The sequence below is a fragment of the Lissotriton vulgaris genome, chromosome 5 (assembly GCF_964263255.1).
Source record: "Lissotriton vulgaris chromosome 5, aLisVul1.2, whole genome shotgun sequence".
In the NCBI taxonomy this organism is placed as follows: Eukaryota; Metazoa; Chordata; class Amphibia; order Caudata; family Salamandridae; genus Lissotriton; species Lissotriton vulgaris.
Window position 1 is genome coordinate 289125032 of NC_141693.1, and position 22832 is coordinate 289147863.

General features: G+C 40.7%; 1 protein-coding gene across 1 annotated transcript in view; it reads left to right on the top strand.

Moving 5' to 3' along the window:
- Positions 1-22832, top strand: part of LOC147710730 (arf-GAP with coiled-coil, ANK repeat and PH domain-containing protein 3-like) — a 136129-nt gene that overhangs the window by 104606 nt on the left and 8691 nt on the right. The window contains exons 11-16 of the mRNA XM_086919384.1: positions 47-154; positions 3249-3341; positions 4380-4600; positions 6914-7023; positions 9722-9832; positions 12358-12419. Of these exons, the coding sequence (XP_086775510.1) occupies positions 47-154; positions 3249-3341; positions 4380-4600; positions 6914-7023; positions 9722-9832; positions 12358-12419 (705 nt within the window). The remainder of the gene's footprint in view (positions 1-46; positions 155-3248; positions 3342-4379; positions 4601-6913; positions 7024-9721; positions 9833-12357; positions 12420-22832) is intronic.

Here is a 22832-nt window from a genome sequence, read left to right on the forward strand (position 1 = left end):
GCGCCATGTTGTAGCGGTGACGCCTCACTTACACCTTCCTCCTCAGGTGGCAGCCAAGGCCCTGTGCAGCTCCCTCTGCCCTCTGGCCCGTGGACTGGCAGCGGCAATGGCCTTAGCCCCGGAGAGAGCGGCTTCCCGTTCCTCCATGCTGGAGGTAAGGTCAGCGGCAGCGAGCGGCGTTAAAACACACCTCGTAGAACTGGAGGGGGAGGGCAAGTATGGGTGTGTGGTTCAGCAGCAGAGAAGAAGGTAAGACTGGCCCAACTAAGGCTGTGACTGAGCTTTGTGGTAGTTTTCCGGGCATACTACCTGCCTTTTAAGATAGAATGTTCAAATTTGATTTGTTTTTAAAATAGTCAAAGATTTCATCATTTTTTTGTAAATATGCTACAATTGCTCTAAATCAGGAGAGTGTATTTTTCATTTGTTAAACGTCTGCAAAAGATGCCTGGGTACGAGTCATAAATGGTCAGTTTTGCATGATCCTTTCCTAAAAAAATCTTTTAAGTGCATCTGACACCTTTCATTGATGATGTCAATAGGGCGGTTGGCTTGTTTTTGCAATTTATCCTCTGCCCCAGAGCCTGGTTTCAGCAAGAAAATACTTGCCCTTTAGGCACACTTTAAATCCCCTTAAGTAATTTTTCAGCCAAAAGTTTGGGTAAACAAAAAGTTTGACGACTGCTGTTGTTTAATCAGTGTGGGAAGGTCCCCTACTCAAAACTTTGGAGTGTGAGGAAAATTAACATGCCAGGGCTGAAGATGTATGCCCTGGTTTACTAAAGCTATATGCAAAGGCAGAGCAAAGCAAATCAGCACAGCCTCACAAATGTATCTACCATCCAGTCCAAATGGTGTTTTGCGCTGAAAAGGTGCCTTTTTCTCTGTGCAAAAACCTTTTTGCTCTAAAGGTGGTTACTGGGACTGATCAGCACAAACGACCAGTGTTTGGACGTAAAGCTCATCTTTTGAGATGGCGAGATTGGGATTTACGTAAAAAAATAACATCTCACTAAAGTAGGGGAAATGTGTTTGTTTTTCCAAAACACGAACTGCATGTGCGCTGCAGTGCACAGCACACATTCAATGCATGGGATACTTCTGAGTTTATTTGAGAGGAATTTTCACTGAAACACTATGCTTTCAGTAAAAATTCTATGCTAGACAGTGCACACTTACCTCTGCAACGTGGCGCAAGGCTGCACATTCCGCAGGGCAACCTATTTATATGACAGAAGCAGCACAATGCAGCATAGCAAATTTGGTTGCAGCGCTGTGTTGCTTGAAAAGTTCATACATTTTGCCTGTAGTTCCATATGCAGATATGGTCACAAGTCTGCAATATACATTTTGCACCTTGTAGGTGGATGACTGCTCCCTCAGACATGTAAGTTCCCTAGCCACAAACAGGACTTGTGTGTTGTGGGATGACCAGGCATCCTAGGAACATAACCTTTCATGCTGCAGAGTGCATTTGGTGAGTGCCGGGTTACTTTAGAACATAATCACTCTCCCAGCCTACTCAGGTGAAGAACCTGGTTATATAATAAGGCCCCAGAATTCCCTCTCATTTCCCCTGCTAACTAAAGAATAGAACTACAATCCGGCACAGAAACACCCCTGTACTAAGCATGTTCAAACTGCTGCAGAGGAGGCAGGCTTGGGGGTTCCACATATACAGGCACATCCTTTGTGACTCAAGGATGCGCCTGTATATGTACCAGCCTCACCCCTGACTAGAATCCTAGTGCAGATTTTGGACATTCACAGCCTAAGTTGCTTAGACACTGCGCAGGTTGATCAAGAGCGCTTGCACATTGTGAATTTGCCTATTTTCACCCTGCACCTTCGCCTAAAATCTCACATGCATAGTGGCCAGCAGGATGAGAAAATGTTTCATAATTCTGCACCCATACCTTTGGAAAAACGTTTTACTTATGACCTGAAACTTGTCTTTAGGGTTAATCCTGGGCCCTATAATAAACAGGACTCCTGTTGGCCCCATGAAGGTATCACCCACGCCCACCCCCAACCTCACTCATATCATAAAGAGATATTTTACTTTCACTGCACAAAAACTGCTTTTCTGGTCTGAATTTCCTCAGCCAGAAAAGAATGTAGTAATTCCATCTTAAACTATCCTTTCTGTTTTACCTGCAAATCTAAATTGAAATCCCCCACGTGAATCAGTGTGGTGGCTCTGGCCTATCAGCAGGGCTTTTAGTGGCATGAAAAAACCAAGGGGGTCTCTCAAAGGGGCGTGGCTGATGTAATTAAGGGCATGACATAAAACACATAAGCTAAAAAAATCTGTGCTTAGCATAGTGTGCCGCCCGACAGATATTTTGCTGTTTCTATCATTGCAGCCAGATAGATGATAGAACAAGTAACAATATACCTACAACAAGCTAAGACTTTTGGCTTTGTCAATGGTTGTTAGTTGCATAAAAGAAATAAGCAACAACTATAGCTTTGTTGTATATAATATTGAAAATGCTTCAGTTCAGAAATGATGAGACTATAAAAGACCTACAGCGAGACTTTTTGAAGTTACATCAAAGGCAGTGGAGAGTGGTACTGCTCCAGATATAAGATGTGTGTTTTTGCCCTGAGGCGGAGGGCAAAAAGGGAGAGCCCGAAAGGGACCCCTCTCAGCACCTGCTTTTTAGAACTGCTAGTGCTGAGCACCGGCAGGACCCGGCCCACTTATAGCCCTGCCTATAAGCATGCTTGAGTTTAGACAGAAGTAACTCATGCTGACACTTGAGTTGCAACAAGATCACCTTTCGCTCTTGTTAACTCCACCCACATGTCCTGGCTACACATTTTCTTTAAGGGTCTAGGAGTGCCTGATGATATTCATATGAACAAAAAATGTATATAATTTAGAAAAATAGCAAAATAATTATACCGGTATGCAAGTATGTTTTTATAAACTTAAGTATTCCTAAAAAGGCAACAATTGCAAAAAGACTACTTGAAGAGGGGTACCACTCGTTAATGCAGTAGGCTTTCATTGCAGAATTTGGTGTAGTGGACATTCCCACTCACACAATGCCAGGCGCCCAAGAGTGTCATGTGCGCATGCTCTGTTGGCATTGCGTAGCTCCAAGTGAGGGGCGGCAACCCTTGGTGCGGCACTTGTGCAGTAGGGATGCCCCCGGTCTTACTCCCTCCACAGCCGTGATTAAATTATTGATTGCTTGGGTATTAAAGTGAGTTTGCCTTCTCTCCTCTTGGCCCCGCAGGTCTGAGCAGCGACAGTGGCCTAGGCGGGAGTACAGACGGAAGTTCGGACATCTTGGTGTTTGGCTCAGTGGTGGACAGTGTCACAGAGGAAGGTGGGTGCATCTGGCATGGTTCTTACTCTCCATCCTGTTATGTTAAAGATATTTCTAAAGCGCACGTACACCATACGGTTTCATAGTGCTGGAGTCCGAGGGCCACTACGACTAGATCATTCAATCAATCGCTTGGCGGAATAGCCAGCTCTTTCGGAGTTTCCTGAATTGAGAGTAAGATGTCAATGACCTGATGTCCAGAGGGAGAGGTTTCCAGAATTTAGGGGCCAAAACCGCAAATCTATGTCCCCCCAGTTTCTTGCGTCCCATCTGTATCCTGCTCTTTTTTCCGCATCGAGTTCCCGCCTTTTTCTAATAGGCTACTGAGTAGGTTGGGAAAATTAAGAAGGCCCATAGGTTCAAGTGCATTAGTGTGGGGTTGTCAGAATATAGGTCTGTCCCTTAAGAACATCTCATATTAGTCTTTGTGACAGCATACAACTGGCTGAGGGCTGGCTTCTGCAGCTAGGCATACAAACACAGATGTAAGCAATTGTTTCTGGATCTTCAAACCTTAGTCACCCACCGCTTTTCCATTTTTGGGTACCACACACAGCTCAGCCAAGTTCTGATCTGGGGCATCCTCTGCTGTTCTACTACTGGATGTCTTCTACCTCAAGCACACGCAGCACCACCAGCGCAACCTAATGATACCTAGTTTAAGCACCGCCAACTCCAAATTCTTCTGAAGAAAGCTGTGGTGTATGAAACTTTGGATGATTCTTATTTGAGGGCATGCTATGCAAACGCAAAGACTTTCTGTCCCTTAAGGCCTCTTCTCAATTCCCCATTATCTGAAACTTCTTCAATATTTTTTTTCATCTCCCCCTTCTAATTTATTATGCCCACTGACAATCAATATTTCTCATTCTTCTTTTCTTTCCCACTCCACGAACCTCAACACCTTTCCTTCTATCGCTACTGTTTTTCTTCTCTCCTCCTCTCTCTTCTTTTCCTCCTTCTGTACACCCAATTTTCTCAAATCCGCACCTGTTTACAAATCTCTCCCGATCTCCATTGAACACATTTCATCCTCAGAATGCGAAGTGTCAGAGGATTCCAGTGGTGAGGCTGAGATCGAGCAGGAACCCTCGGACTCGGAGGACCTGCGGGAGTTGCACCCAGGGCTGCTGATCTTCAAGGCTGCTCGAGCACGGAACTTGCCTGTGATGGCGGAGGCCCTGGCACATGGCGCGGATGTCAACTGGGTGAACGATGAAGATGAAAACAAGACGCCGCTGATCCAGGCGGTGATCGGGGTGAGGATAAATTATGTTTCCTAATGTTGTTGTACAGTGAAATCTGTTTGTAGAGGTTTCTAAATCTACATAGAAAATACCCACCATTGTCTTGTCACCCACTCTCTGAGTGTCAAAGGACTTGGTGAATTCTCTGTTTTTATCAAGTATGACAAGGAGCATGCGATTGCGCTGAGAGCCAATCACCTCAGGTGGTGTGCTGATCACCTCATCACCAAATGACTGTTCTGATAATATAGCTAACAAATGTTTCATGCATCCGTGCATGGAAGCATATGTAGCATTAAAACCAAGAGACTAGTTCCTATTAAATACAATTAGACAGTTTTAGTATACTAATGCTCTGCTTTGTGTTGGTTATAAATAAGCCTTCCTGTTTTCCGTTTTTACGGATTTTTACAGATAAATACAGACAGAAAGCAATGTGTTTCCCGCCTGCATTCATTTTTAAAAGTGGATAAATACAGAAAATTGTGCTTCTTTTAAGTGACTTTCAGGGTTATCTTTCATGAATTGTAGCCCAACAGCTGAGCAGATGTACAGCATGGGAATTTAAAAAGCAGGATAACATTTCTTTAAATAATGGCATAATTCATTATACATTTGTGGTATAATGCTAATATTTAGTGGATGTATTGTTACGTAATATTTGGCTGCTTAAATAGCTAAATCACGATAGAGATCAAAGTATGAGTACGCGTCTATCAGCTAAATAAATATGGATATGTACAGGTTTACAACTTCATTTATACACAACACAAAATAATTATGGATAAATACAGATAAAATGGGCAAAAAATAAATATGGATAAATACAGACAGAAATGATGAAAAAATAACTGCCATAAAACCGGGAGCCCTTGTTATAAGCCATTTGCAGTACTGTAGTCCTTTTTGTTGCTTGTCGCGTTATGAAAAGTCATTGATAAAGCACAGAAAAATTTAGGTAAGGGTGACAAAACTAAAGAAAGACCTAGAGCAGGCTTCTCCAATGAGTAGCTCGTAAACTACTGGTAGCTCATCAGCTCCCATGTGTGCAGCCTATTCTACTACATTAGAAGCTTGGCTGATTTTAATATATTGCCAAATCGAAAAGTGTTTATTCGAGATAAACATAATTGTGTATTTGCAGAGCTCATAAGATGATGTTTGGAGAAAGTGGTTGCATTTCCAAAATACTTTTATTGCCAAGTGATAAATCATGTGACATTGAGGAGATTTGTTACTAATACTATTACCTTAGTGCCATGAGCATGTCAGCTACAGCTGTTATGTACTATCTAAGTAGAATGATTCTAAATTGACAAAGTATTTTTTAAGTTACTGCTGGCAACTCTGCCTGATGCACCTAGACGATCACTGTAAGTAATGTTGAATAGCTTGGCCACTAATATAATGTAGTCTGATGTGGTTTCTATTACAAGTCCAACAATGTTAGTAGCTTGGAAAAATTTCCATTGAACATAAGTAGCTCTGGTTACAGAAAAGGTTGAAGAACTCTGAGAGAGTTCTTTATGAAGCAGAGGTTCAATGCTGTGATAGAATATGTTTAAAATAGCTGGTTCACAGAAGGTACTAGGAGGGGGAAACTTCGTTAAGGCTGTAGATATTCATGCAACAGGTAAATGATAGAAACAAATTAAAACTATTGCAATTAATATTTGTAAGCTTGGGGGCAGATAACTTTCATAGCGGTGTCTCTGTATATTTGGATCAAGCATAGCACTTAAAGGCTTCAAGCAAATCTTGATATAATGACTTGCACGTCACGATAGCAATTGTCAACGCCCCGCATCTGGAGTCCCAGTTATGACGTAGGAGGTTCCATTCCCATAGTGTGGTTTCAGTTCATGTCTCCAATCAGCGGACTCCATGGTACAGCGATTCCAAGTGTGTCAGTACACTGGTGGCCCTTGCACCACAGCAGAGTCTGGGCACGTCTATCCAAAGAGGAATTGTGGGTCATAGTGCATTAGTAGAGTACTTCCAGTAATTAATGTACGCTTTCTTAAAAGTGCATGCTTGAAGGATGGAATTGTGTGGTGTATTGTGACAGTATTGCCAATTAATATGTTCTCTGTGTTGAGGGAGCACTTGTTATGGATATAAGTATAGGTTAAAAGTGACTTACGAATCTGGTCAGTCGTCCCGCATGTCTGAATCATCTTCAGATGTGACTGCCCGGTTCTTTTAAAATTATTTGAACTGACGATAGTGATACTTGGGCAAAAAAAAGTTACATTTAAGGATCCAGAAAACAGTGGTTTATGTCCATGAAAACTGACACTCATTTTGTTTCTTATTTCCTCACAGGGATCCTTAATTGCATGTGAATTTTTACTCCAGAATGGTGCAGATGTGAACCAAATTGATATTCGCAGTCGGGCCCCCGTCCACCACGCCACATATCTCGGGCACACTGGGTATGTTATGTTATTTTCCTAGCTGTTGAAATATTGCTCATCTACAGCATGCTTTATTTGACGGTGTTTTAACCGTGTGCCAGTTTTGTTTATTGTTGGGAAGTTTTTGGGCAGGAATCTTCAGGGTGTTCGATATGTTGTGTATACTTTAAATGTGATGTTTTACTTTTTTGTGAGAGAGCAAATAAGTGGACTTGAAGATAGTTTGAAGAATAGTAGCTTTGCTTTTGGGTATTTCCATGTATGTACTTTTTTGGGTGGGCATTTGTAACTCTGGTTGATATGAACTACAACGTTTTGGAGGTTGTTAGTTTCTTTGGCGCACGTTGTGGTATATGTTCTATGACGTCATGTTACTTCCGGAACAGCTCAATTTTTTAAAGATTTGGTAGTTTAGCTGCATCTTCATGGTTGTAATGAGTCGGTCCCAGAACTTTGCCCCCTACTTCCTTGGATCTTCCCCATGTTTTAGTCTTGAATTTAGTTGGTGAGTAGTTTTTAAAATTGCTGAGCAGAGGTTTCTGGGTGGAATGTAGTCAGAGGTGTACTGCAGGTGTGAAACCTTGGTGAGGGGCCTCGAAAGGTTAATCTGGACAGCTGCCCCACAGATAGACAAAGACTATGGACCAAGCCAAGGGCTCTATCATTAGTCCCTCCTCTGTGCGCTACATAAAACGGATATGCCACTACACATAGTAAGGGTAGCCCTTATTTGTTCCGTTGTAACCTGCCCTTTAGCTCTTTGGGTGGGACTGCATAGGCCTCATTGCAGCTCTGCAGGCGAGCCAGACCAGAGATCTGGTTATTTCTAGTCAGTGAGGTTCTTGAAGGTCTGGTAGAACAATAGTGGTGAACAATAGTTCCAAATTACATATCACCCCTAGGTTCTTCACATTTGGTATAAAGTTTGGGGTATTTCACAGGATAGATTGCATGCAAATAGGAAGATGTTACTTTCTTTTTATTATCCAAAACGAAGCTTCTGATTTGATAGGTGTGATTTAAATATTCTTTCATGTTAGATGAGATCCTGGTTTCCTTTTCCAAATAGTGGGTCATATAGGTGGATATATGAATAATTTGATTTTGACTACATTAGCATGGGAAATCATAAATATAGAGTTATTGAAGCTAGGATAACATTTAAAGCATACAGTACAAGACTTTCTCGTGAGTGAACTCAACTAACTTTGTCCTTTGGTTGTGGAGAGAGATTAGATAAAGGTCAAAGCTGTGCCTGTAGTTCATTCCATCTTTTAAGACAGGTACATATTGTGCTAATATCATGCCCTTTGATGGTCTTTGTCTGGAGAGGTGAGAAGTTAAACTCTGTTGGGGCTACCATACTGTCTAATACACTGGCAAATCTAAACCCTGATTGATAGTCTTGGCTTATCTTGTTTCTCATGTTCAGTTGTCTTGCAACTTCCCTTTCATTGAGTTTACTAGGGATGATATGATATGGTAAACAGATTCAAAATTAGTCTCTTTGGCTTGGGCTTCATGGAGCTATTAGTTCATTTAGGAATGGAACGGCTACAGCTTTTTTCCAGTATTTGGGAAATGTCCCTTTGAGTCGGAAAACACAAAAGAAGTGCATATATCTAAGTGAAGGTCAAGAGTTTGGAAGATTTGATGGATCCATGAAGCTGAGCAAGGCTCTGCAAGAAAGCTTGAGTCTTCTGTGTTTTCCTTGCATCCTCTATTTATAAAGATATGAAGAAGAGAAAAGAGGAATTCAAAAAGGTCTACTGGGTTATTTGTTATGTCCCCTGAAATGTATTTTTGTATGCAAGTGGTATTTGTGTAACACCAACCTAACCAAAAAGATGTGACTCTTCGACTCTTTTCTAATTTGAATCAGCAGTGGCAATGTTCTTCCAGACCTTGGGTGCGTAGATGGAGGAGGTCTTTTGCCTGTTTTTCTTTTCTGCACTTCCTTCCCTCTAGTCTGAAGGTGTCTGACCTGTAGGTGTTCTGAAAGAAATCGGAGAGGGTTACCCTGTCAGCCAGATATGCAGGGGTAATGGGCATGATGGCTCTGTAGAAGATGCATCTGCTTTTAAAGAAGGTGTTAGCCGCCAAGGTGATCCATTAGAGTTCCATCAGTATGTTGGTGTTGTGGAGAAAAGTTTATTTGAAGAAGCTTGGTTTATGTTGGGGGTCTGAATGGTTCTTGGTTTGAGTCAAAGCATTTTGAAAGGTAATTCGATTCTTTGGGTGAATTATTAGAAAGTTTGGTTTTTGGGGGGGCATTTTGAAGCTTGGATATGTTACAGTGCATTTTGATTGGTGGTTACATTTGAACATTTTGAATAGTGGTTGTTTTGTGTGGGCTTTTGTTTGGTATTGATTTTTAACACTTTCAAGGAGGATTATATTGTGTGGAATTTTGTGAAGTATTTTAATTGTGTTGAGCCATTTTGAAGGGTGTGTGAGTAATTATGGGGCCTTTTCAGCGTAGGTTTGTAGTTTTGTGGAACATTCTGAAGGGTGGTTACTTTGTTCTCTGACTTTTTGAATTATAAGGGACATTTAGAGGAGTGTATTTTGAGATTTTGTTGCAGATTTGTTGATTTAAGGCAAGTTGTTTGGAAGGGTGAGGAGAGTGTTTGTGCTGACTAGTGCATAAATTGTGTTTTACAGGCTTGTTTGCTAATTTGGAAATCTCTTGTTCTTATGAATGTTCTCTTTTCAGCCAGGTTTGCCTGTTCCTAAAACGAGGAGCCAATCAACACGCGATTGATGAAGATGGGCAGGACCCTCTCAGCATCGCTGTCCGAGCAGCCAATGCTGATATAGTAACGCTGTAAGTGCGATTCTGTACCATTACTTCAATTCATTTTTTCCACTCTAGCACATATTGAGTTACTATGGAATCGACCGGTGTGTCTAGGCCATCTGTTCAGGGCCTAACTTTATGAATGAGGCAAGAGCACCAGATCTACTGTAGAGTACTGCTTTATTTCTCGTCTAGTGAAGCCAAGCCCAGTTAACAATACGATGTCAATGGTGTTGCTATGGCGCATGGTCCTGGAGACCTGCATTGAGGCTAGCTCAGGGCCAACCAGGCCTTTTATTCCACTGGGCATTTCCTTGATGGGCTGGAGTGGGTTTAGAAAATCCAGGGTCTCTTCTGGTGTCTCAGTCACTTTCCTTAGCTTCCTAATATTAAATGCAGCAGGTCTGTGGAGGCTTCATGAAAGATAAAGAAAATTAAATGAGGGCAAGGCAGAGGGAAAGCGATGAGAGAGGAGAACAGGAGAGTGCGAGAGAGAGAGAGACAGACAGACAGAGAGAATAGATGGAAGGAGAGACAGCAAGAGTAGACAAAGGGAGTGAAGATCTTTTGAGCACTTTAGCGAGGGCTGGGTTTGGTTGACCAGTCTGGCCCTGGGCTAGTTTCATTCCAGCAGTCAGAGCCTAGGGCATTTTAGAGTTTGTACCCGGGGAAGTGTTACGGAGTGTTTTGTTTCATCCCCCTGGCAGAAATAACATCTGACCCTTATGCAAAAAAACATAAGAGCTAGCAACCTATTTGCACACAGTAGTTAATATAAATATGTTGAGTTACAGATGTGCTCTAATAATTGAAAAAGTTATAACCTGCAGATATCATCTTATTTTTGAACAACATGCAAAAATAAACTAACTATGGTTCACACAGTGGCAGCCATGGAGGGAATGTGGTGAAGGAAGTACATGGGTCTCCACAACCTAGGAGCTTGCTATTACGCTAGTCCTTGTTTTCGTGCCTCAAAAGCTATCCGGGTTTCAACCATTGCCTACTATGTGAGTTTGGCACCCACAGACATACCCCTTGGGACTGCTTGTGGGTTGATGAATGGGACAAGGGTTATAGAGGGGCAAGTGAACCACTCACCCAATGCGAAACCCCATGGATGCCTTGGGTCCACTGTGCAAGTGTAGGATAAGCCCAAGGCAATTGTGTAGGTTCCGCTGTGGCCTGAGAGTGTTTGCAATCACAGTGGATGGTTATCAAAAAAGGTACACATCGAGAAAAAACTGCTGATCACAAGTGTGGGGTTGATGGCTGGGGCATTGCAGGTTCGAAAAGAGCGCTCACGCAGTTCTTTGCAAGGTCTAAATAAGGGCCTATTTCTGAAATGCCAAATCTGTATATGTGGGAAAGCCCTCCAACATAAGGACCCACAGCCTGGAATTCCCTCCATCTCAATTAAGAACACAAAAATGCCTCTTCCATCCCTTCAGTCAAATGATTATTTTATGATTTCAGTGCTGAATTGCAGTGTTTCGGCAACAGAAGTGCAAACCATAGTCTTACTCCTTTTTCTGTCAGCAAAGCAATAATTACTAAAAACATATTTTTTTAAATTGATAATTGTATCAAACATGTTGGCTAGTAACTTTTCCTTCCAATAACGTTAACATATGTATATTATCATGAAACGTAAGTTAATTCTCCAGTCCTTTTGCACTTTTTTTTGCAAGCAATATTGCACATAGTAAATACTCCTCCCTCAAGTGCTCTTATGGTGGTATGTCTAGCTTTTGGAATTTCAGAAATAAATGCATTTATGAAGCACCCGTAAACAATTCAGCTTCTAGTGACCATCTTCAAATTGCAATATACTTACCTTTCTTATCTTTATACTCTTGATTATTATTTTATGTGTTTGTTTCATAGGACGGGAAAATACATAATATGCACATCAGCTTGCATTTAAAATCTCTATTTCAATATTTTCTTTTTCCTGCTTATATTGAGAAGTTACTTAAACCCGATGTGAATGTTCATGCTTGGAAACCATAATGACACTTTTTGCCAATTGTTTTAGGAGTTTCTGAGTTAAAAATGTTATTAATCTAAATGTAAACATATCTTCGGTGCACAATCGATGGCTGTGTGAATTGGATTGGAGTGTACTGCATCTGGTTCCTTTAGACGGGTACGATGAGCGTGGAAATAAAGCAGGGTTCTTACAGTTAATGTGTTTCATGAAGGCCAGTGGCTTCACATAGGATCCTAGAATTTACAGAGGGTCCTCAAAGCCAGTGAGATAAAGTTCCATGACTTTAAGACACTGCCCAGAGAATCAAGAATGCAGTTGCGATGGAGCAGCCAGTGGCTGTGAAACAAGTGGAGTTGTAGCTGGAAGGTATATTTTGTTTTTAATGCCACAGAGGTCTAGATTATATTTAATGATTATGTTCCATGAATGTTAGAACAAAAGTTGGATTGTCACATGGCTGTATATATTTTCATTATTTTGCCTCTCAGATCACTAGTTAGCAAATATAAACAGTTTTCCTTCACCCCTTTTCTTAAGCACTCTTGTTCTCTCCTTCTAGGCTTCGCCTGGCTCGAATGAATGAAGAGATGCGGGAAGCAGATGGGCCTTTCGGACAACCAGGTCAATATCCAAGCAACAGCCCAACTGAGCTCCAGTACAGAAAATGCATTCAGGAGTTTATCAGCCTTAATATAGATGAGAGTTAGAGGGACAGAGATGCCCTCCTCTTGTGCTGGACTGGTGGAAGTCCTGCTAACCCTGCCTTTGAACTTACCGGCAACTCCTGCGGAGGGTCCTGTTTTATACTCCTCCTAGGCTGTGAACACAAGTATGAGGTTGGGAAAAGAGGGGGGAACCAAGGCTGCTTTTTAATTTATTCTTCTCATGCTCAAGCCATGTGAAGAAATAGGTTCTGTTGAACATGGAGCAGGGAAGCCCATCTGCTACTGTCTGAGGGTTACAGACGAGAAAGACCAATGCTTCTGCGCAGTCTTAACACATGAAGATCCGTGCCTTTGGGGAGACATGGCACCAAACCAACCATTTAAGGTTTGGGAGTTGAAGTTTATAGAAACATCATCATCCAAATAAATGATTAGTTGTGATGAGAGAGATCAAAATCAACCTCCATATCTATTTAGAGTTTCAGTAGGGCTAAAACAAATTGGCCACTCAGTCAAAGAAGGCAGACAGTTTGTTTTGGGCTTACTTGCTTGAATGCTTTGGAGGATTGTTTTGTCAGCCCTCAAATTTCATTAGGAATAGTAACCAAAGTCGAAAGCCTTGCCCTAGTCGAAGGTCTTGTCACAGGATGCTTCATAATTAACGAAGCAAAATCTTGAAGCCCTTCAGTGATAGGAGGAGTATGTTGGTGTCAAGGGCACCATGAAGCTGGTTTTGAACCAGTGTAAAGATGACCCAGGCCTACAAGTCAGCAGAGGGTTCTCAAATTGTGTGTGGTGGTTGGATTAAGTTCTCTCGGACTATGTTTGATATTCGATGCATGGGATTGCTCAGACTCCTATTGTAACGATAGAGGTCAAACACATACATCAAATCCTGGAGTACCATTCCAGGCGATGGAAGCCGTCTGTGCCCTTGTGGCGGATACAGTGTGCGAGGGTGCAAATGGCATCTTCCCACATGACTGGGAGCTGCTGTTAACCTTTTTTTTATTATACTTTGTATTGTTATTTTTTATGTGATTGTGTCGAGTGTCCTGGACACAGAATTAAAAGCACTTTGTTTTTGTGGGTTTAGGATGGGGAGATGTTTCCAGGTGTTTTTTACTGAATCCTATTCACTCTGGTGCATAGGGTGAAGAGAAAAAGGGGCCTAGATAGCATGTAATGGTGGCTGACATCTTTATCAGCTAAGACGGTTGTGACTGGCCTTGCGCTTTGTAGTAGTACAGTCAGAGCCCCAACAATTCTTTCTTCATGTGGGTGAGCTTAGACCAATGTGGACGGGCCAGTGCGGTTTTATTCCACCTCAGAAATTATTACACACGAAGAACAGGAAGTGAGTGGAGGGCAAAGCTGAGGGAGTTATGTTTTACACTAGAAAAAGAGCAGTCTCTTTCGGATAACAGCAGAGTTATATTGCTGTTTTAGACAATTCAGCTTCTTTTTCCTCATAAATGTGCGTTTGTGTGTGTGCATGTAGATTTGAATATCACAAACTGGAGTGCACATGGGCCCATTGTAGGACACACAGTAGTACTATAGATGCTGGCACCTCAGACTGTCATAGGTCCTTCATGAAGAGTATACCTTGCATGTGGGTGGGTTCTGGGGTACACTCATGAACCTTTTGTGTATATTAAGAATGTATAGGAGGAGTTGGGTCTCCCCTCTTAAGGCTCTCATAGGATTTTAAAGCAGTGGCCGAAAACTTAATGGTTGTATTTGGGTTGATGGTTTGGCTGATGGTTGGCGGGTAGGCCTTAGAACATGTTGTCATTGGATCTGTTTTAAAGTTTTGGGTTCTGACATGAACTGAAGTGCATGTTCTTTCCTTGGGAAACTCCTTTAGCACCAAAGGTGAAAAAGCAGAACTATCTTACTGTGGAAAGCCCGCTCTCAATGTAACTAGCTCCCCATATCTCAAAGTAGAATGTGGCTTCTGGGTGAGAATTTCTCATGGATCGTGATGAAGTGGCTATTAAATGCCGTATGTGGGCGATAAACGAAGGGCCAAGATCTGAGTTCTGCAAATCAAGACATGCTTCTGGGAATGGCTTTGCTTTATTCACCTCAAGTAAGAGAGGGCGGGGTTAGATCGGAAGATGCAGATTTGTATGATACTGAAGATGATTTTTTTGGTGATATCTCTAAATGATATAAACTTGCATTACATCCTGGAAAAGGTGCTCTCTATGTGAAAGTTATGGCAAAACATTTCCAACCAGGAATTTGTGGGTTTGAGTCCCCTTTTCTAATAAGACACACTTTTGGATCTTAGGCAGTGATTTTTCTCCGGCTGTTCTTTGGTTACATTTAAATCTATGGTGTGCTAATTGCAACAATTTGCTTTATTCTGCTAGATGATTAAGGTAACTAAAGCGCAGAGTGAAATTTCATTTTCCTGAGCTAACCTAGTGTGTTGAATCTTGAAAATGGGATTAGAAACTCTGTTCTTGTTTCTAAGAAAGTGCCTTAAACATTTCACTGCACCTCCTCTTGCCATGAAAACATTAATTACTGCTTAAAAGGGAACTACAGACACCAATATTTTTGTTGACTTGAAGTTTCTTTTAAAACTATTATTAGAGCTCTGCCAATATTACAATGTAATAAAAAATACTCAAATTCTTATTGAAATCTGCCATATTTCAAATCTGGCTTCCATTTTAGTGTAGGGTAATTTCATTTTGAAATGTGGCAAGAGAGAGTTCTATAGAGTTATTCAGCTCATTTTCCTGAGTGTTTGGGCCAAAGTGTTTGATTGAAAATCGGTACTGCGCATCCCAATAGGAAGTTCCTCCTGTTTTTTTTTAATAGGTGGTCCTGCCTTTGAGCATGGCTCTTTAGAGGAAATAGCGCAGAGCTCTGATCTGGTAGGTTATTGAGTCACTGCTGCCAAGAACAAAGGAAATGCTAAAGAAGCTTAGTAGGATAAAATGTATAAAAAACATAATGGATAATTTTAACATAGAATACAGATTGTAACCATATGAAGAGGTTCAAAGCCTATTTGTATACAGTACCAGACAGGTAAATGCAACACAGGAAGGCTACTCCTGCATAAATACATCTGAAGTTTCCTTCAGAATCAGTGGGCAAATACATTGTGCACTTTTCTTACTTTAAGTAGTTTAGAACTCTTATTTGTGTAGTTTTTTTGTGCCGTCCTTTCCTCCTTTTTTGTTGGTGAAAGTGTTTTTAAGTATTTAAATTATTTTATGCTAAGAGAACTCGTGCAATGCAGATATCCAAGTGTACAGTTTATTTGTATTTTTAAGATTTGGATTTTTTATTTCTGAAAGTTGTCCCTTTTTACAGCTTTATTGTTGTTTTCTGTAAAATTATGTTACCTATATTTTGAATAACACTTATTGTTAAGTGATTTTGGCAATTACCCTGCTCCCTTCTCCTCAGAACCCCCTAGCACTCGACCCTATGTGATGAGGCAAAATCTAAATGAAATTATTTCTATAAAATAAGTTGTTACATTTCTTTTAAATTGTTTCTTACTCCCCGGGTGGCTGAAGTGGGCAAGAGGAGTTTGAGGATAGGTTGCTGGTACTGAGATGAGTATCATCCAGCCAAACCAAACCACAATGTTTTCGATAATGAAGCTTTAGTGCCAACATTAATATTATTTCCCCGCAATGTGATATCTTAATATATTTATTTCCCATAAACTAATCAAAAATATGAATCGGCCAAAGTTTTCTAGTCGAGTCATACTCTTATGATTTACTACTTTTTGCAGAGTCCAGCTGACAGTATTGAGCATTATCACTTTTACAAAGCAGCAAACACAGTGCAAAAGCATTGTTAGGTTTTTGTCCGGGTGCAACATTTGTAATATAGGCCATCAGCAACAATTGTCTGATCTAGTCAATATTACAAGATAATCAGATTTGGTGTAAAATGCATTAGCTCAGCTTTGACCCAATACAAAATTGTTCTTTGTACAGTACCTGGATTTACAGAGAATCCAAGAAACACCCTTTTTTACGTTTTATTTGTGCATGTTGCTAATCAACATGACATTTAGTTTCTTTGTTGGCTTAAGTAAAAAAAGACAGACTATTGTGAACAGGAAATGGGATTTTTTTGACATGGTAAAAGTAAAAAGGTATACGAGGTACTCAAAATAATATTTGTACATATTTATACCAATAGGTTTAAGTTGGATTTTTTAATTAACTACAAAAAAGTCTCTTTTTATCACACTGGTAATCTATTGCTAAGTTCCTAATTAGAAATCCAAAAACCCAGTCATTTCAATGGTATGTAGTAGAAAATGATGGTTTATTGAACTGGAATTCCAACTAGTGAAAGAGGCAGTTCAGATGTATGTCCCTCACTGCATCTTAAAGAAGGGGAAGGTTGGAGACTTGATGGAAGGTGAAAATAATATGCTAGTAGTAAAGGTGGAAACAAAGAAGAAGAATAGCAGATCAGGTGAGGAGTTGAGTTCAGAGAGCAGCAACTCCTCAAAATCCACTAATGTGTTATTTTAGTTTTTCATCCGTTACTCAGCACCTGTAAATAAATATAAACTTAGAAAAGAAAAACCGATTGTGTGTATTCTAATTGCATAAATCTCAACAAATCAAATATTTTCACACCCAGGTGCTTTCCAGCTTCCAAATATTTCCAGACATTCCTATCAACAATTCTAGTTGGTCATTAAAGAAAAGCTTCCTTTGACCTGAACTGCAGTGATAATTGCAAGTCATTTGCTCAATTGGTATTCTGAACCAACAGGCCTTTCAAATTACCAATTCGTTTTCCATTAATTGACCAGAATAAGAAATGACTGGCATATTCTGAGCCACCTACCAGAATTGTGAGTGACCAACAAAAAACCCCAAATCACTATTAAGAATTGCAAATGCCCTTAAACTTGTTTGGTTCCGCAATTCAGTGAGCATGATGTTTCTATATGGTCTATAGGGATTACTAACTGTTGATGCTTCATTTTTCAAAGCTGTGCAAGTCAGTTGGATTTGGAAAAACATATTGGTCCTTCTAATACTTCTTTACCATACAACTGCAATTCTATAAATGTTTCCAACTTGTGCCCTCTCGAGAAGTAGAGAATAATGACAAAAAAGTCACTTTCACTTTTTCCAAAAATGTTAGAACAGGCAATCACAGGTATCAGCCAACCAAATAAAGACTTAACTTGAAGTCTTCACTGGCATGCTATGATGTAAACTTACCCCTCTTCAGTCAAAACTTAGTAACCTTTGCGAAAAACATTACAGAGTAACTGCCAGTCTCAACTGTTGGAAAAACTGATCATAGAATATTCTCATTTTTACAGGAGCAAAAAACAGTTCCTTCCCTTGAAAATATATAAACGTTAGGGGCATTTTGATTTGCACCATTGTTTTTCAACAGTATATTATTTCATGATCTCCAGTTTCAGCCTGCAGTTGTTCCTTGACCAAAATGGTATCCCCTCACAACATTGCCAAGCTGTATAACACCGCCATCATTGCATTCTATCCTGTCTAAAGAAGATCTCTCTGCAGTGCCACTTGTGCAAACCCCCTTTTTTCTCCAAGATTCTATTACAGAAGTATTTCAAATAAAGAATTTGTTGAGATCAAGGAATGAAAATAAAAAATTGCCCTGTTCCATCTAAAAGTGATTGTACTCACCCTTTAATTTTGGGCCAGTATGCAGTCCTGCACTTCTTAACCACATTCTCCCCAAATGAATAGAGAACTCTTCCATAAGACTAATAACTAGTCTCTGATGCTTTTAAACCAGTCCAGTATGGAGCTACTTTTATATCTGTGCCTTCCTCACTGATTACTTCACATGCTCCCTCCAACAATAATTGTTCCTTCTTCTTCACTAACTTTTTATCTTTTCTCACTGACACATGAATATGCTCCTACTATAACTAATGAATATCCTTCCACAATGATGCATTTAAATTCCTCCGCTATTATGACAATTTGTATCTCCCATTTGTTAACAAAATTATTTTCTCTATATAACTGTCTCCCTCTTTGTAATGACTTTGTCCTTACCTTGAGATCATTTTGTCATCTATGTCATCTTTAAGTTTTGATTCAGCAATGTATTCCCCTTCTCCTGTGACTTAATTTTTACTTACAACAACTTTATATTTCTTTCAGAGAAACTGAATATCTAACTTTGTAATGACTTTCTATCCTCTCAGTAATGATATAACAGCCTCCCTTTCAAACCAAATTATACCCTCCCTCATCAGTGGTGTTAAAAATATTTCCATGTGATGACTTTATATCCTCATTCTTTAATAACTTACTATCCTCTCTCTGCAATCTCTGTGATGAATTTTAGTCCTTCCTGTGGACAATTTCATATCTTCCTTCCGACAGTTTTACATCTTTTTATCCTGTTGTGCTTTAAACCAGGAGCAAGCAAGGTTTTTTTTGTATCTTTTGTGAAACAACTTTGCTTGAAACAAATCATTCTAAAATAGTAGTTCCACATTCTGTACCATTTACAATTTGGTAAATTTTATTTTGATAACAGTAAAAAAAAGTATTTTCCCTCATTTGATAATAGTTAAGAAAACTGTTTGAGAACAAAGAAAAAGAGAAATCTCTGTGATCTCATTAAGGAGTGTATTCCCTTTTATACAGTTTTGTGTCAAGATTTTGTTGAACATAAAGACCATTAATAAAAAAAAGCGCAAAGTTTGGAATACCTCACTGAACTAAAAATATACTTTTTATTATAAACATGGTGCTTGAACTAGGTCTATTTTTCTTTCTAAATCCAGTGGCTGTTTATGTAAATACAGAGGATGACAGGCTTATGAAAATAGTGAGATATGCTGCCCGACCAGTTCCTCTATATGGCTGATTGTGCTGGAACGGAGTCACTGTCATGTTAGTGTGATATGTGACTGACTGAGCTCCAGTCTGACTGGACTTTAGTATGCAGTCTTCCTATATCTGTTAATCCAGTTTGCCTCCATAAAGGGGCGTAGGTGGGTAGCAGGAGGGTGGACCGGTCTTAGATCTATATGATGTGAGTGTATAAAAGAAGGATGTGTGCTGTACAATATGCTATTGCATATTAACCCTCTCACTGCCTGCTTCTCCAGTACAATTCTGTGGTTCTGTTTACTTTTTTCCTCCTCCTCTTTCTGTACACAGTATAACTATGAGACCGAACACTTATTTCTCAATGTTAAAATCTTTGTATACTTTTATCAGATGACATTTTTGGTGTCTGCTTTTTTTAAAAGTTCTGTTTTGCGCCTCTTCCTCTCTCTCTCTCTCTGTCTTTTAAAACACTGTTAATAAAACCCAAATCAAACTGTTAACCTCTTGCTTGCTTTGTTTTCTGTCTTCATACACCAAATTGGGGGCATACGTACCACCAGAGAGGGACAGATTATGAATATGCAGTGATATATGTTTTGTGTGAAATGGCCTGTGACTATGCATGTGTTTGCAAGATATATGGGGTTACTATAGAACTAGTCTTCTTGTGGTTGAGGTTGTCACTGTTTGGGGGATAGAACACTAAATAAAGGCAGTTAATTGAGCTACTTCGCTTGTCAACGAAGAAGATACACTAACTCCATGACCCCCGTTCCCCCTCATGTTTAATGAATTACTCAAATTACCTCTGAAATATTGGAAAATTACCCCTAAAAAGCCTGAAACAGACGGCAAAGATTCTTTCACTAAAGATGAGTATCACACAGCCAAATCAAACCACAATTTTTTGAAAACCTCAAGCAGGTGAATAGAATTTTGATGGCAGTACATTAACCTCTATAGGGTATACTATAAACATTTCCTGTTGGATTTGTAAATAAAATAATTGACGTGTTGAAAATATCCCCTAGGACCCAAGTGAAAGATTATACTGTTATTTCCTGAAAGGATAGCTCAAAGGAGATTAGGAAATGCCCTCTCTTCTATGCCATGGTCTTTAGAGGGCAATGTTTTGGGAAAAATGTTTAGATATTTAGAAGGGACAGCCTCCACATTAAGGGAGATCTTGAATGCACATCATTACTAGCCGCAGGCTGGAGAGTTATATTATGTTTGAAAAATTTGTCTTAATTGTTCGTTACAGCAGCAAACTAGCCACTCAAAGTTCTCAATGTGTTCCCGAAGCATTTATCATGATTGATAGGCATGCAGTAGAATTTTACACAATAAACTTGATAATACAGGAATATAGTTATTTTCTCAAGATATTTGATCTAAGTAAAAATTTGTGATTATTTCAATATCTTTTGTGAAACTGTTCACAGTTGGGCCGCTCAGAAGATGATGTGGAACTTTTGAATAGGTTTGATGGTTTTTAGATTATTTTAGTGACCACCTTTGAACTTCTAGAAGCAAGATGTGATGAATTTCACTGACGAAGACCCTTACCCTTGAGGTGTTCATCCCTGTACTTGCACTGAAAATAAATATATCAACTACTCCACTGATAGTAGCTGACCCTGACAGTACGATTTTCACATTGCGCACCTCACAGTGCCTGGCCTCGCTTCCCATACCATCGGAACAGGAGTTTAATCTCCTAGCGGCCAAGGTCAAGTCTGGCTCGCCGGATGACCCTTTGAGACCGGCCAAGTTCTTGGACTCGGCGTCCATCTGCCTCCCACTGATTCGACAACTGGTGGATCAATCCCTTACCACCGGGTTAGTTCCACCTAGCTGGAAGGCTGCCTGTGTCATGCCCATTATAAAGAAGCCGGGACTGGATCCAGTGAAGCCGGAGAGCTATCGACCTATCTCCCCCTTCCATGGGTGACAAAGATCACAGAGGCTCATGTGAATAACATCTTAACGAAACATCTGACCTCTGCACACCTACTGGATCCTACACAGAATGGTTTTAGACCTGGGCACAGTACAGAGACGGCACTCCTATATATGGTTGAACATCTCCGCTCTGTACTAGATGCAGGTCAAACGGCGGCACTGGTCTTATTAGACCTTAGTGCCGCCTTTGACACTGTATCCCACACCATCCTTATCCGCAGGCTTGGTGAGGCTGGCATATCTGGCAAGGCGTTGGATTGGTTTCAATCGTTCCTTTCGGAACGATCATTCCAGGTAGTAGTGCCCCCGTTCAGATCTAAGCCTCATGCCATCACTCAAGGAGTTCCGCAGGGATCGGCGTTGAGCCCCACTCTCTTCAACTTATACGTCCAACCTTTGGCGGCGGTTGCGAAGAGTTGGGGTCTCACAATGGTATCATACGCCGATGATACCCAGTTGGCGGTGGTTCTCAACGGGGACTCTGAACAATTGGCATCAAACTTTGCGGAGGGTTTGAGGGCTGTTGCTGGCTGGCTTACTACCAACTGTTAACAGCTCAACGCCCTAAAAAACCGAGGTGATGGTATTAGGGAAACGTCCTGATCTGTGGGGTGCGAGCTGGTGGCCTAACGAGCTGGGACCCCCCCTAAACCGGTCTCCGAACTTAAAAATCTTGGCGTGTGGCTGGACTCCAAACTAACCTTCTCGTGTCATACTAAGAAGGTGGCATCTACATGCTTTGGCATTCTTCGTGGTTTGAGGCCTATCCTCAAATTTTTTGATGCCTCCACTCGCCAGATGGTGATTCAAGCTAGCGTATCATCAAGGCTTGACTACGCGAGTTCACTGTTTTTGGGTGCCAATCAGGCGGAGATCCTGCGACTCCAACGGGTGCAGAACGCGGCTGCCAGGGCCCTGGTAGGCCTGCCACGCTTCTGTTCAGCCCGTAGTACAATCTCTAAACTGCACTGGCTGCCTGTAATCAGACGCATAGAGTTTAAGACTCTGTGTATCGCGTTTAAAATTCTTAAAACCGACACCCCTACCATCGTCCAGCACCTCCTGACCCTGTACACTCCTCCATGTAGCCTTCGCTCTGCAGGTCAAAATCTAGCACTTGTTCCACGCTTCCAAAAATGCAGACTAGGCGGCCGATCCTTCACTGTGTTGGCCTCCAAGCTTTGGAACGCGCTCCTTGTGCATATTCGATCTTTAGAAGATCTCTTTGCATTCAGGAAAGCTGTTAAAACGTATCTTTTCCCCCTGCCTTATTAAAATTTCCCTACTTTGTCTATTTTTTGTTAGTTATGTTACCTTCTCAGATATAGTGCCGGGACGCCCCTTCGCTGGGGCAGCTGTGCGCTCAAAAAATCAATTAACATAACATAACATATTTTGACAAACGTATGTGCCACAATTACATTACATTAGATAGGTTTGGTATACATTTACCAAACCTGGTCACCCTGGGATCAGTACATTTACGGCATTAATAGAAATGTTAGAATAGAAAAGTTGATTTCTAGCTTAAAAGGTTTCTGTAGTTAGGTTTCACTCCA